Here is a 14141-nt window from a genome sequence, read left to right on the forward strand (position 1 = left end):
CAGGATCTTCTTATGCTTAACTAGAAAACAAATAATCTTTTTTCCTTGAACTACTTCAACAAAGTTCCCTTTTCCCCTGTTAGCCCTCCAAAGCTAAAGTGTTTAAACCTCTGAGAAACAGTTCCTAAGTGGAATAATAATCTTGATGTTGTCTCCTACAGGCATCCTGAAGGCTACTACCTACAAATTCCACCTTCCCTCAAAGGCAGAAATGTCTTTCAGAAGTCTCATATTTCTAACATCAATTATTAATGTCACCTTAAGGACAGATGGGATCAGTGTAGGTGCTCTGAAAAGAAAGTGCGCTAGAGCCTGCCCCTGAGGAGCTAAGTAATTCTTGAGAGTACTTTAAAACAGGCAACTTACATTTCCCCAATGCTTCTGCAGACTGTTCCCCCTGAACTAAGCATTCCAGAGGGGAATACAATATAGCAGAGCAGGAGCAGGCCCCCCAGGGGGCCTCTTGAACAGCACTATCATGATATTCTCTTTGCTGACCAAAACTCCCTTGAAGTGTCCTGCCTGACAGCCTGTAACCACCTTTTCCCTATTTTCTCCTTCTTTCTCTAGCTTAGAGGACTATTAACACATTTATTGGCCTGTGCTGGTAATATATAAAACAATAATGTGGCTGTAGCTGGTATTGCAGATGTCATCATTATTGTAATCTTACAAGAGATTTCTAGTTTGGACACAACATTACCACAAAAAGAAAGTGGAGTCCAATCTAAGCCCAAGCAACAAATTTTTTAACAGTACACAGACTGTGGGTGGCATGGCCTCCTTTTTATTCTTTATGGTATAACAAATTTGGATTGGGAACATGTGTACATATAAATATTTTTTCATTGTTCCAGCCTGGAAGACTGGACTTCAGTTATGACTAAAGAAATCATTAAATGTTTCAAGTCTGAAAACAGAGTTCTTAAAAAGAGAATATGCTAAGTGAGAGTTTTTGGAACTCTGGTCTCCGTTTTTGCTCACAACTAAAGAGTTTATGTGACAAAAAACCATGTGGATGAAGTTGCTCATGGAGAACACTGTTCTACTTTCTGACTTCCTCACACTAAATCTCTGTTCTGCTGAAGAGTTATCTTCTTATAGACTTTTTTACCCCAACATAATATTTTGAATTTTTAAGCTTTCACAGTTTGAACTTCACAATAACCTTCTGGCAGAAAGCTACAGACTTCTCAATCCAGTGGCAAGTACAGATTGTGGTTATGGGTTCCCACAAACATCCCTTTTTAGTAAGTACATCGTACATTTTCAGATATGTTCTGAATCAGTAGTCTTGCTTAGATGGGCGCAAATATTCTTATGCCTTACAGAAAGATAAGCATCTTCTTCCTCCCATAAAATGGCAACACGGAAATGTGGATTCAGTATTATTAACATAATGAGCTGAAAAAACTAAAAGAAAAGAGAAAATCTAACTTTTCAGACCTTTGTTTTATATGGCATAGAGGAGCAAAAGGACAAGCTCTCAATTGAAAATAAATCCCTGTCAAGCTACCTTTAAATCACCCTGATTAGTACAAATAGTCTTGACATATACACTCCCCATACCGTCTATAGGGAATAGAGAGAAATATTGCCTCTGTTCAAACTCATAAATTCATGGATTTTATGGTAGTACATTAGGTACTTAATATACAACAGAGAGATTACAGTCATTAGGTTAGATCATATTCTGTAATTACCGTGTTTAGGTACTGCAGTTCCACACTGAGCTCAAGTCAGGTTGGTGGAGATTCCTCCTGGAATGCTATGCTTCAGTTCCACAGTCATCTTCTGGCTTTTTTGGTTTTGGGAAAAAAATTGTGTCACACAAGGTTTGTAAAAGTCACTGGGACAGCTACCCGAGAGTGTTGAGAGGTTGAAATCATCTCGAGGGGGCAGTCGGTGCTGTCTTGTTTTTCTCAGTAAGGCACTGACTCAGGTGACAAATAGTAACATGCTAAAGGCCGACAATGTTTATGCATTATGCTTTACTGTCATAGGATGTAAGAAAGGAGAGAAGGCATCTTTTGCAGTCATACTGATTGTGGTGCTTAGTTATTTTACCTTATCTAGGTGCTATGAGGGGAACAAATTAACACTTGTATAGCTCAAAAGGGAAGGAATTGGGTCCCAAAAGCTCAGTGAAGCCCAGAAAATCCCCGGAAGAACAAAAGGTGTCGGATACAGTAAATCTACGCTGTGTGAGCCAAGACCAAGAAGGCACATATCATATCATACTGGAGCTTTGGCAGAATGTGCCATGAGTAGGATTAAACAGCAACTTCTCAAGAGTGCTTACTGAAACAGCACAGCAAAAAATGATACCATCATTACTGCTTTCAACTAGATGCAGGCAGCTGTAAATGGTGTTTATTTATGACTTTCAACTATCCCAACTGAACAGACAATACAACAAAACAAAACAAAAAATTATTGGGCCAAATGCACCGCAAACAATTGCTCAATTCAAAAACCTGAGCCTCAGACTACTGGGTGCCAGAAAGCAAAGTCTCAGCTTGAGCTTAGTGCCCGTTTCCATCTCTCTCACAATCTTTAGTGAATTCCGCCCAGTCCTCTGACAAGGATAAGTGGAGGAGCCTGAGCAGCTCTGACTGGGGAATTCTGCACAGCAGCTTGGCTACATGATGTCTGGTGCTAACAAGTAGTAGCATCATTTTATTTTCACGAATGCAAAGAAATGAGTCCCCGAGGTGTTCCTAAAATATGGATGAATGCTAACTAAGACCAGATCCCTTCTGTGGATGTGTTGGGAGGGCAGTGGGTTTGGGAGCTGCGGGGGAAAGGCAGTGCAGGGACTACAGCCCGGGCCCGGCAGGGAGGCAGCGCTTGCCACGAGATGGCAGCAATGCCACGTCTGGCTCGGCAGCCTGCCTGGCTCTGCTTTATTTTTTTTTTTTTTTCCGAGTGAGAACCACAGCGTTTTTACATAAATACAAGCTTATTACAAAGTCAGCCTACCTCGTTCAATGCCCATTCACCACCTTCATGCAACTTAGAATGAGAGAACAACTTTGCATATTTCCCCACGAAAGAAAACTCATCATAAGTGAATAATTACAACCTTGAAACTACCTTTCCAAAAGGGCTTGTGTTTCTGTCTTTCCTTCCTATGAGCCTTTGTGTTTTAATTACGGATATAGGTAAGCATTAATTATGGAGTCAGGCCCAGGGTGCAGTGGTAGTGACAATTCATACAGGATTGAAAGTCAGGGTTGGGCACCTTTTTGCCACCCGTTTGAAGGTAGGCCTGGCACAGAAACCCTTGGAGCATAGGGACCTGTGACAGGCCAACCTTGGGTCACCATTTCCTTTCCCTTGGGCTCAAGGAACCAACCCTACCTGCTCCAGGCTGGTGGTGGGGAAGCCTCTGTGTGCATATTGACGTCATATTTTGATTGGTTTTTCTTTAGTTTTGGAAAGGATTGTTAATGGCAGAAATTCCTCTTGGCAACAGGAGCTCTTGAGAATGGCAACATAAAGACAAAGCAGTGTTCCGCAAGGAGATATTGGCTCATCTCCTTCCTCTCAGGAATAACAGCTTGTTCTGATGAACAACTTAGAAGGAACGAGCAGGGCACATTTTGGACCTGAAAGCCTTCCTCTCTCACGAGCGGGGACGAGAGAAGAGGGGAATTTCACCTAGGACAAGGGACCCCAGCACTCGCACCACTCGCATCCCGCATGTGGCTGGGGGAGGCGAACTGCAGGCAGTGCCGGGGGACAGGGCACCAGGGAATCGCAGCAGGAGCCTCCCAGGCAGGTGTAGACCTACAGCCACTACCCTTCTCCGCGCCGGGGGACACCGGGCCCGGGGGAAGCCATCAGTCCCCTGGGGCCTTTCGGTGACCGGCAGCAGCCGCCCGGGGCCGCGGCCGGGGCAGGGGGCGAGGCCGCGGCCGCCTCAGCGGCCGTGCGGGGCTGTCCGGCGGCACGGGGAGGCTGCGGGCTCGGCGAGTGCCGGCTGCCGGCTGCCGGCCCCTTCCCCTCTCCGTGGGAAGTGATGGCTGAGTCCGGCGGCGGCGGCTGCTCGTGTGGCTGGCAGCCGCTCCGCTGCGCTGCCTGCGCTACTCTCGCCGCGATCCCTCCCTCCGTCTTCTCTCCTTCTCCTCCTCCTCCTCCTCCTCCTCCTCCTCCTCCTCCTCCTCCTCCTCCCTCTCCTCCTCCTCTTCCTCGCACTCTCCGCATCCCTCTCCTGCCGACGCCGCCACTGCCCGGCTCTCCCCGCCGGCGGCCGTGCATGCCGCGCTGCCCGCGGCCCCGGGCGTGCCTCCCCTCCCTCCCTCCGCGCCCTCCCCTCCCCTGGGCGGGCGGCGGGCCGGCGGCACCGGGGCTCCGCGGGCGCTGAGCGGCGCAGCCCCGCCGCGGCGCGGGACTGATGCTGTCTGTGAGCAGAGCGGAGCGAGCCGCCCGCGCAGTCCTGCAGGAGGCGCCGGGCGCTGCGCGGCGCTCGGGACCCGGACCGCTCCTCTCCGCCTCTCCTCGCCCTGTGGCGGTTGTTTGGCGCTGTCCTTAGCTCCGCTGCCGCTCGGAGGACACGGTCGCAGCCGAGAAGACCCGCCGGGGGTTTTGTGTGAGAGTGTGTGTGTGTGTGGAATAACTGCAGACATGACTGCGTGGAGGAAATTCAAGTCTCTGCTGGTTCTCTGCGCGGGGCTCCTCACTGCAGCTCAGGGTAAGATTCGGATTTCTTGCATTGCATTCGTGTAGGCTGTGGTTACGGCACTCATAACCCCTCAGCTAAATCTCTGCCGCTCGGCTGAGCTCTCTCCCTCGCTTCTTTTCTGCGCCGGCAAACAGCAGGCTCCTCGAGCCCGGTGTCCCTTCTCCCTGCCTCCCACCTCCCATAGGTGTTCCCCGAGGGCTCGGCTCTCGGCCGGTCACTTCCCCCGGGAGAAACCAGCCCCCCTGGAGTTGGGCAGCAGCCGCTGCGACGCCGCGAGCGGAACCGTGCGCATCCAGCCGCCTGGGTAGCGCCGGAGTTTGGGAACACTTCGCTCTCCGCGCACGCACGAACGGCACTCGCTGCCGTGTGAGGGACAGTCCCCGGGCTGGCAAGTTTGGATCTCCCCTCCTCCCGCCTCCCCAGCTTTTGCCGTGCTCGAGGGGGAGCGCGGAGTGGGTGGTCGCGGAGAGCCGCCTCCGCCTGCCTTCAGCCGGCTCCGCTCCCCGCAAGTTGCGCGGAGGCGGGGATGCGGCGCCGGGGACACCTCCGCCAGCTGCCTGCCCGTGCCTGAGGGAAGAGGACTCCTCTCTGCTGGGTGTGCGGTGGGGAGAATCTCCCAATCTCAGCTGGATTTCTCCTTAAAATCAATGGGGGAGGGAGGAGAAACGAGGGGGTGACGGTGGAGAATTTGGTTACACAACTTCAGTGCTGGCCTCAGCCCCATTACTTGCCTCATCGCTGGAGACAACTTCCCCATTATTCACTTCGCCTCTCATTAGCCCTGCGCTTTTTCATGCTGGGAGAGATGCGAGTCTGTGTCTCTGTGTTTGTGTGAGAGAGAGGGAGAGAGAGAGAGAGAGGGAAGGAGTGAAGCAGCTCGCAGCTGAGCACCTGTCCCCGATGCAGCCTCTGTCTTCTCCCACCTCGCTCCCGGTTGTTCTGCCTGCCTCCGGGATGACGGTTCCCCTTGCGGTTTGTACTGTCTGAGTCTCCCTTAACCCTTCCAAGGCGCTTTACATCGTTCCCACCATTTTATTTTTCTCCCTGCTCTTTTCGGCGCGGGGGCGGCTGAGGCGGGGGGAACAAGGCTACCGCGGCCCGGGTTGGCGGGCGAGGCTGGAGTGTTCCCCGTCCTGCGGGTGCCCACGGCCGGGTTCCCTCGCCCACCTGGGCAGCACGGCAGGGTGCCTTCCCCCCGGTAGCCTCCGGCCGTGATCTGCGGGGAGAGGCGGCAGAGGGCCAGCCCGGGTTGCCGGGAGCCGGGCAGGAGCTTTGTCCGGTCCGGTAGAGCGGCTGCGGCTCCGCGCCAGCCCGATGGCATCCCTCCTCTGCCCGGATCCTGCCGCTGCCGCGGTCCACCGGGCAACGAGACCCGGCTGCCTCCGTGGGAAGGGAGCAAGGGAGAGAAAGGCGCACGGCTTTCCTGGGCTGTGAATCCGCGGCTCCTGGAGATGGGGCTGTGCCCGGCTGCACACGCAGCCCGGGGCGGGCGGGGGCTTCTTGGCGTGCCCGCCCTACCCAAACTTCCAGCATCACCACCCCCCACACCCCCAGGTGCCTCCTTCCCCCGGTCCCCGCCCGCGCGGGGCTGGGCGGCTGCTCCCAGCCCGCACACGTGCCGGGCGCCCCGGCGCTGCCCCGGGCACGGCCCGGCCGGGCGGGGAGCTCCGGGTCGGTGGCGGAGCTGCTCCGGCAGCCGCACTCGGGGCCCGGCTTCCGCGGGACGAGGGGCAGCTGCTGCCACGGCCGCGCCGCTCCCGGGGCGGGCCGACACCCGCGACTCATTTGTTAAATACACTGTAGCCAGTTATGTCGTTTGACATTTAAGTGTTTTCTTTTCATGGCTGACAGCACATACGAAAAGCTGGAGGCTGGATCATGGTTATTCAGCGACGATCCGACGTGTTTTGCTTACATACAAAGGCTTTGCCAGGAACGTTTGGGTATTGCCTCTGATGCTGCTCTGCAGAATGTAATTATACCTGCTTAATGAGAACCAGCAACTTAAAGGCTAAAGACTGACTTAATATTGAAGTCAAACAACAGGTTGAAGGGGAGCCATCGGGGACAGTTGACATAATTCCTTCCCGTTTACCTTCCCAGGCAATTGAGCACAGGTATCTATATTTAGTCAGATGTAATCCTGAAGCTGAAATTACGTTTATACTTCAGAGAGTGAAAAAACTCCTTCCTTAGTAACATAAAGACCCAGGGTTTCAGGAGCACATAAAACAATTTTAATTATTAGGTTCTCAGAACTCTGTTTTACCAGCCCCTTGCCATCAAATCATTTGGTCACTGTAAAAGGAATTCACCCGGGTTTTGTTTGGTTTCGGGGTTTTATGAGCGAAAAAAGAAACAAGTGCTGAATTTCTGGAGGTGTTGCCACAGGCGTTCCCATATCTTTCAGTAAAATGACAGGTGGGCTGCTTTCCACATCGTTCCTCGTTATGACATGAAATGGAAACCCTTTGTTGCTGTGCAATTTTCTGTAACTTTTTTAAGGAACAAGGAAGGATGAAAATGAACATTCATCGTCATTCACTGTGGTAGACTTGAGGTGCAGTTCTATACATTTCTTTGGACTCATTTCGTCTAATTGATGCTGAGTGTTTTGAAAAACATTTGGGGAATTCTTCCCTGTTCATTGTGCTTTAAACATCAAGGGAAATTAGTATGGAGTCATTTAAAGGAACCGCTTTCCCAGAAGCTACCCTATCATAGCAATTATGCTTCAACAAGACAGACAGCATGGTGTTCAGCTATGCATGTTAAGATGGGCTTGTTTATAGAGCCATTTGCCAATTCTGATATGTTATATTGTAACAAAAGCAAACATAAAAAACCATATTGATTTGCTTGAAAGACAAAACACGTCAGTATAATTTCTGTAAAAATTCATACTGGTATGGAACGAATGGTAGATTTAGACTGAATTCAGACTAAAATTCAAGAAAAAAGAGAGTAAAATATGTTTGTGCTGTGACCTAAGGTCCGTGGACAACCTACATTCAGTAGAACCTACATTCAGTGGAAATACATACTGCTTAATACTTACAATTGTTCCAGTACATGTTTTCAAGGTAATTTCCTGGATGTGTTTAGATAACCAAATACAGCACCTTCATTGCTACCTAATTACCTCAAACAAAATGTACATAAGTGGGCTTATGCACAGAGGTATCATTCAGATTAATGGAAATAGCAAAGGGAAAACATTTCTGTTCTTAAATTAGATACAGACAGTGAAAGGACTCTCATATCTACAGCTCAGGATTTTGTTTATGAAAATAAATAAATAAACCTCAAAACGTTTTATGTACCTTCTGTTTGCTGCTATCACTTTGTCAAAATAATTGCTATAACTACATCACACAAAGTTACCACTCTGTTTAAGGCCTACTCCTGTTGGGCTGAGAGTGTTTGTCTCTTTTAAAGTATTTTTTTTTTTCTCCAAAGCAGTGCTGTTCAAACTGTAAGGCTGGTCTCTCTAGAGAGGCTCCATTCTCTTCCAGAGAAGACTAAAGCAGTTCTGGGGAAAATGAGCTGAAAAAAAGGAATTTTTAAAAGAACATCAGAGCAAGGTATTGAATACCCAACTGCAAAACCAAGTATTTGATGGATGCATTCTCCATCCCCCAGCCCAATGAGAAATTTGCCATAAAAAGTCATAGCAGAGAATATCCAGCTCTGACCACATAATATTTTAAAGTAAAAATGCACTTACTTTTTGGTAAGATCTGTATCTGGCCCATTTTTTTTCATCGTGATATGTATAGTCCTTAACTTTGTATAGGAATAGGAAAATTGGTCAGCTTGAATATAATTTAGTGGAGAGCATATCAATTAAACAAAGATTCCCCAAACACTCATTTTAGACTCTTGAGCCCATGGTTGAGGTTTGAATTCCCACTGTCAGCCAGTAAAGGTTTATCAGTTTCTACGGTGTGTATGTGTGGAACAGGATAGTGGTGTGAGGAGCTGGAGATGGTCTACAGGCACGTGAAAGCATGAGCACACATGGAACTTCCGGATGTATTGAAATCTGTGACGGCACTTCAGCACCATCTCTGATTTGTATAGATAAGAACCATTCTGCAAATTGTCTGTACTGCAAATCTGTCTATTCTACTGACTCTCACTTGCATGTCCCTTTATACAGACATGTATGACTTTGATCAGACAATGGTGTTTTTTTGTTTGGGAGGGGCAGTTGTCATTTTTCCCCCTGCAGACTGCTTTGTCTGTACAAGCACTTCATCTTATTTTTACTCATGGTGTGGTATTAGTATTACATATGTATTGATATACACAAGTTTTGAAAAAGACATCTATGGCACTTAGGCCTCAATAGCATTTACACTCATAAAAATTCTTGTCCAAACAAATTAGGAACAATCTGAAACTGTAAATATTTTGAGCTATGCATTCAAGATTTACCATGCTCTATAGAAAGGCTAAAAAGCCTCAGGGACCACTCTTTTCAACTTTTTCAAGATGTAATCCGTACACCATCACATTAAATTCCCTCTTATAACTTTTCCTTGGAGAAGTAACTGCTTGATAGTGTGACTGTATAAAACCTCCAGTGGATTTAAAGATAAGATGTAATTTCATCTTGCTCAAATCTGTATTGAGCCATTGTGTTTCTCTTTGGCCATGATGACATTATTCTGCTGGCAAGCAGCTTTTTGTGTGAGCACAGGCACTGCAGCATCGTGCTGGGCTGCCTGTAGCCAGCAGGGGAAGCAGTGTGGAAAGGGGAGTTGCTGGTTTAACTGTACAATCCACCGAAGCAGTGGCGTAAGTGTGAGATGTGATCTCTAATAAAACTCAAGTACAACTGGATTCAAGTCAGGGTCATAGGATAAGAATCTGGCCTCTGGTTCTCCATATGGCTGCAAAACTAGCCATATTAGACTGAGATAAATTGGATGTTCTTCCAATTTTTGCAGTGAGCAAAGAGTAGGAATCATATGGAAATTCTCCTTAAGTGTATGAATCACTTTCTTTTACTTAGAAGTTTTACTTTTCTACGTCAGCTTTAATTTCCCTTAAACGATTTTTATCAACCACTAACTTTTGAAATAGGGAAAAAATGGCATTAATGCCTGAGGAAAGCTGTGAGATCTTTCTTTGTCCTGACACATCTTTGTTCTGGCTGGGTGAAAGACTTCACTATATGACATTTCTATTGCATTTAAGAAAATCTACACTGTATTTCTCATTTCTCAGAGGAATAACTACTTACACAAATTACTTGGATTATTGTTAGTGTTATATTGACACCCAAAGGCAACATATATCAGTTGTCTGCATTTAGTAATTGAATGGTAAATGGAGGCATGCATGCACTGGAAACTCTTTCAAGAGGAATAATGCCTCTTATTTCTAACAAAATGTCTTACTTTCTCAGAGACAATAATTTTTTTCAATATAGAAAAAAAAAAAGAAAAGAAAGTGATGGTAGTTTCTTGCCATTTTTACCTGGAGGGCACATTCAGTTAAAGGACAAAGCAAGATTTAATCACTCTTACATTGCTGATGATTAACCAGAATTCTTGATTAATCCGAATATCATCAATGATTTGCTTTCCACAAAAAATAAGGAAAAAAAATCACAATTTCTAGCAATTATAATAATACTTTAATTTCCATCATAAAAATTAATCACAGTTTCTTACAGCTTTTTAATTATTTCATTATGCATTTTAATGATAAATTCATGCATGTTCTGAAATAGTGATTTGACTTCTTTCAAGTAAATTTCTTGTCTCATCCCTGTCAAGTGAAAGGTAACTTCAGGCAGTTGTGAGAGCCTGATTCTGCTGCATTGGAAACTGAAATTTGTACTGATTTCAGAAATAGCTCAATTGGCTCCTTTTGAACAGATTGCTACTCCAAATAATCCAGGCAAAGTAGATATTGCAGCTGAATAGTGGAGTCAGACCCTGTTTAATTTGAGCTCTTGTGGATGAGAAGTTCTGACAATGTTTTCATCCATGAATGACTTTAAAAGGGAAAACTAGGTGAATCACAGCAACCAACCTTGATAATATTAATGTATTTACGTATATGTGGAAGCAATTTGTTTTTAAACAGTGTCTTTGGTATCTCTGAGCAACTGACTTCTACCTTCATTTTTTTCTCTGCTTTTTCCTTTAAAGACATTATGAAGAACAATACACAGAAAAACCTAGTATCATTTTAGTCTCTTCATGTTTTATGTCTGTCTTACAGTATCTTATGGATACTGAAGTACAGAATCATGTTCTGTATTCATGTCTTTGTTGTACAGTGGCTTTCCAACAGAAACATTTGCAGCATTGCAGCTGACACAGACCTGAATAAATAATAATGAATACAACTTTTTATGCGGTGTTTGTTTTGAAAATTTGCATGAAATATGGTCAGCATTTAAAAATTACATTTTGCAGTACTTGCTTCATATCTTGTATTCAATTGCAAGGCAATGTTTCTTTCATGCAATTCTGCCAAACATTAAGTTTTTCTTTTTTTTTTATTTTTTCTTTCTTGTCCGATAATTTTCCTTGTTTTGTTTTTTTTTTTTTTTTTTGCTAGAGAACCATTTCTAAACCTATGTTTGAGGGTTTTTATTGAAATGTTCTTATAATTCTAAAGTTTGCAGCAAACCTTTGACAGAGGTCACAGAGGAAATCGGGGTCTAGGGATATCTTTCCCTCACCCATCCTATGGTTTGCAGATCAAATATAGCCATGATACAATATTGCATAAATCATTGTTTACTTCCTTTGACCTTTATTACTTGCCATATTTTGTTCACATATAAACTCTAAAAAGAACACAAATATTCAAACTTCTATTTTGCTTACACTGGTGCTGAAGCACAAGCAATTTACAGTGCACTGGGAACAAAAATGTAGCCAGCCTTGGTCTCTACTTGAAAGTTGGGTTCAAGGACGGGCCTAAACACATTGGGGAAAATAACCAGGTTATTTTCTTTTTTAAATACTGGCCCAGCTGTGGCTTGGATTTTAAAGCTTCCTCATTGTGCTTGCAATGCCTGCTGCTAAAATGGATGGGTTAGCTTGGCTTGCTTTGCAGAGTGTATCCAGAATACAGGCTGAGATCCTAGGCTTGGCTTTGGGCATTGTGCTTGAGCTTGCCTTGTATGAGTGCCTCGGGGTTCAGCCTGAAGTGCATATAACACACACCATGTAACTTGGGACCCATATCACGCTGCTGCTGCACAACACAGATGGAGCTGCAAGGAACAGGGAGGTCACTTTGTCAAGAAATAGCTGATGTTGGGAAGCAAGTGGCTAGATATTGCAGAAATATACATGAGCTTGCAGAACCTGCCTTGCCCTGAACCTAGCAAAAAAATGCAGGTGACTGTGAAGGCAAGAAAAAAAGGAAAGAAAGAATGATGTTTACACCGTGAAATTTCTGAAAAAGCCGCTTTGATAAAAAAAAAGCGCAAAATTTAACTTATTTTTAGACTAATTTTGGATGCTTCTGGCTGGGAAACAAATGGTCATGACAAATCACACTGTTCTCACTAATGTTTGTGGGATATCAATGCAGAAGCTGACTGCATTCAAGTGACTAAGTACACTATTTTAGCTTTGCCCCAGCAGCCAGATTCTCTATTGGTATCCTGCTGATGTTTCTTATAATACGTAGATTGAGTCATAGCAAGCATTTTTTTGAGGGGGAGGGGGAAACATTTTATAATTCACTTTCAGAACCTCAGTTCAATCAAACAACTGCTAATATCACAATCAGTGATCCTCTGCATTTGTAGATATCTCTCTTGAGAAATTAAATTGATATCTTAGCACGTAAATATCCCCAGCAGACATTTTGACCCATTGTTTGCAGTGGCTCTAACACTGAAGAATGTAGTGTTAATAGATTTTATGAAGTCAACAGTGGCAGCAGGAGTAGCATTTTGATCATTAGCTGTACTCAAATATTTCTGTCTAGCTTTCCTGTGAAACCTGTATAGGGGAGGCTTTATCGCGAAATTTAATTAACATAAATGAAAATACAGAAATTTTCCATTCTTTTTTCCTGGTACATAAGGTAGTTAACTTGAAAAATCTGCTAGTTGTAGGAAAAAAAAAGCATTCTGCTATGCTGAACTAGGTATGTTGGACATAGACTCTAGTCAGTGAAGTAGTTTGGATTGCTTTATAACAGATTTTGACCAGTTAGGACCTGATACAAAGGTCCTAACTGATCCAAAGGGGAACTAATGGAATTTAAAAAGTCTCATTAACCTTAAAAGACTTTGTATCTCACCTTTTTTATGGCCACATATCACATAGAGAACTTGCATTGAAACGAGGATGCTAGAATAAATCTAATACCATTAAAAAAATTCAAACTCTTAGTTACAAAATTAACCACAGAAATGCTGTATAGAATCAGAGAATTATTTGGGTTGGAAAGGACCTTAAAGATCACCTCATTCTAATCCCCCTGCTGTGGGCAGGGGCACCTTCCAATAGATCATGTTGCTATAAACCCCAACCAACCTCACCTTGAACAGTTTCAGGGATGGAACATCCACAGCTTCTCAGGGCAACCTGTTCCAGTGCCTCACCATCCTCACAGTCAAGAATTTCATCTTAATGTCTAATCTAAACCTACTGTTGTTCAGTTTGAAGCCTTTCCCCCTTGTCCTGTCACTATATGTTCTCGTGAAAAGTCCCTCACTCTCTTACTTGCAGACCCTCTTTAAGTACTGGAAGGTGCTCTAAGGTCTCCTGGAGAGTTTTCCTCTTCACGCAGAACAGCCCCAACTCTCTCAGCCTGTCTCCATGGGAGAGGTACTCCAGCCCTCTGATCATCTTCATGGCCTCCTCTGGACTTGCTCCAACAGGTCTATATTCTTACAGGTTCAGGGGCCCAGAGCTGGACTCCAGGAGGGGTGTCATGAGAGGGAGTAGAGGGGCAGAACCACCTCCCTCGACCTGTTGGTCCCATTTCTTTTAGTGCAGCTCAGGATATGTTTGACTTTCTGGGCTGCAAGAGCACATTGCTGTGTCACATTGAACTTTTCATCCACCAACACCCTCATGTGCTTCTTCTCTGGGCTGCTCTCAATCCATTCTCTTTACAACCTCTGTTTGTGCTTGGGATTGCACCAACTGCTGTTGCAGAACCTTAAAACTGATCTTGTTAAATTTCATGAGGTTTGCACAGGTCCACCTCCCAAGCCTGTCCTGGCTGGATGTTGTTGCTTCTCCCCAGCATGTAGACTGCACTGCAACTTGGTGTCGTTTGCTTGAAGATAAATGATGCCTCAAATTTTTTTGACCTATCTGAAATGTATCTCACTCCACTGGCTGTCACCAGTTATATAATTTATTTGGTTCTGAGGAAAGATTAACCTTTAATTGCTTTCTTTAGCAACATTTAGTAAACAGGCTGATAGCATGGAGATGATCTATGCAAACAGCAA

General features: G+C 45.2%; 1 protein-coding gene across 1 annotated transcript in view; it reads left to right on the forward strand.

Annotated features, from left to right (window-relative positions):
• The first annotated feature begins 4376 nt into the window (after positions 1-4376).
• Positions 4377-14141, forward strand: part of CSMD1 (CUB and Sushi multiple domains 1) — a 1117781-nt gene continuing 1108016 nt past the window's right edge. The window contains exon 1 of the mRNA XM_039568608.1: positions 4377-4696. Coding sequence (XP_039424542.1) covers positions 4630-4696 — 67 coding nt within the window. The 5' untranslated portion in view covers positions 4377-4629. The remainder of the gene's footprint in view (positions 4697-14141) is intronic.

Source organism: Corvus cornix, chromosome 3, assembly GCF_000738735.6.
Source record: "Corvus cornix cornix isolate S_Up_H32 chromosome 3, ASM73873v5, whole genome shotgun sequence".
NCBI lineage: Eukaryota > Metazoa > Chordata > Aves > Passeriformes > Corvidae > Corvus > Corvus cornix.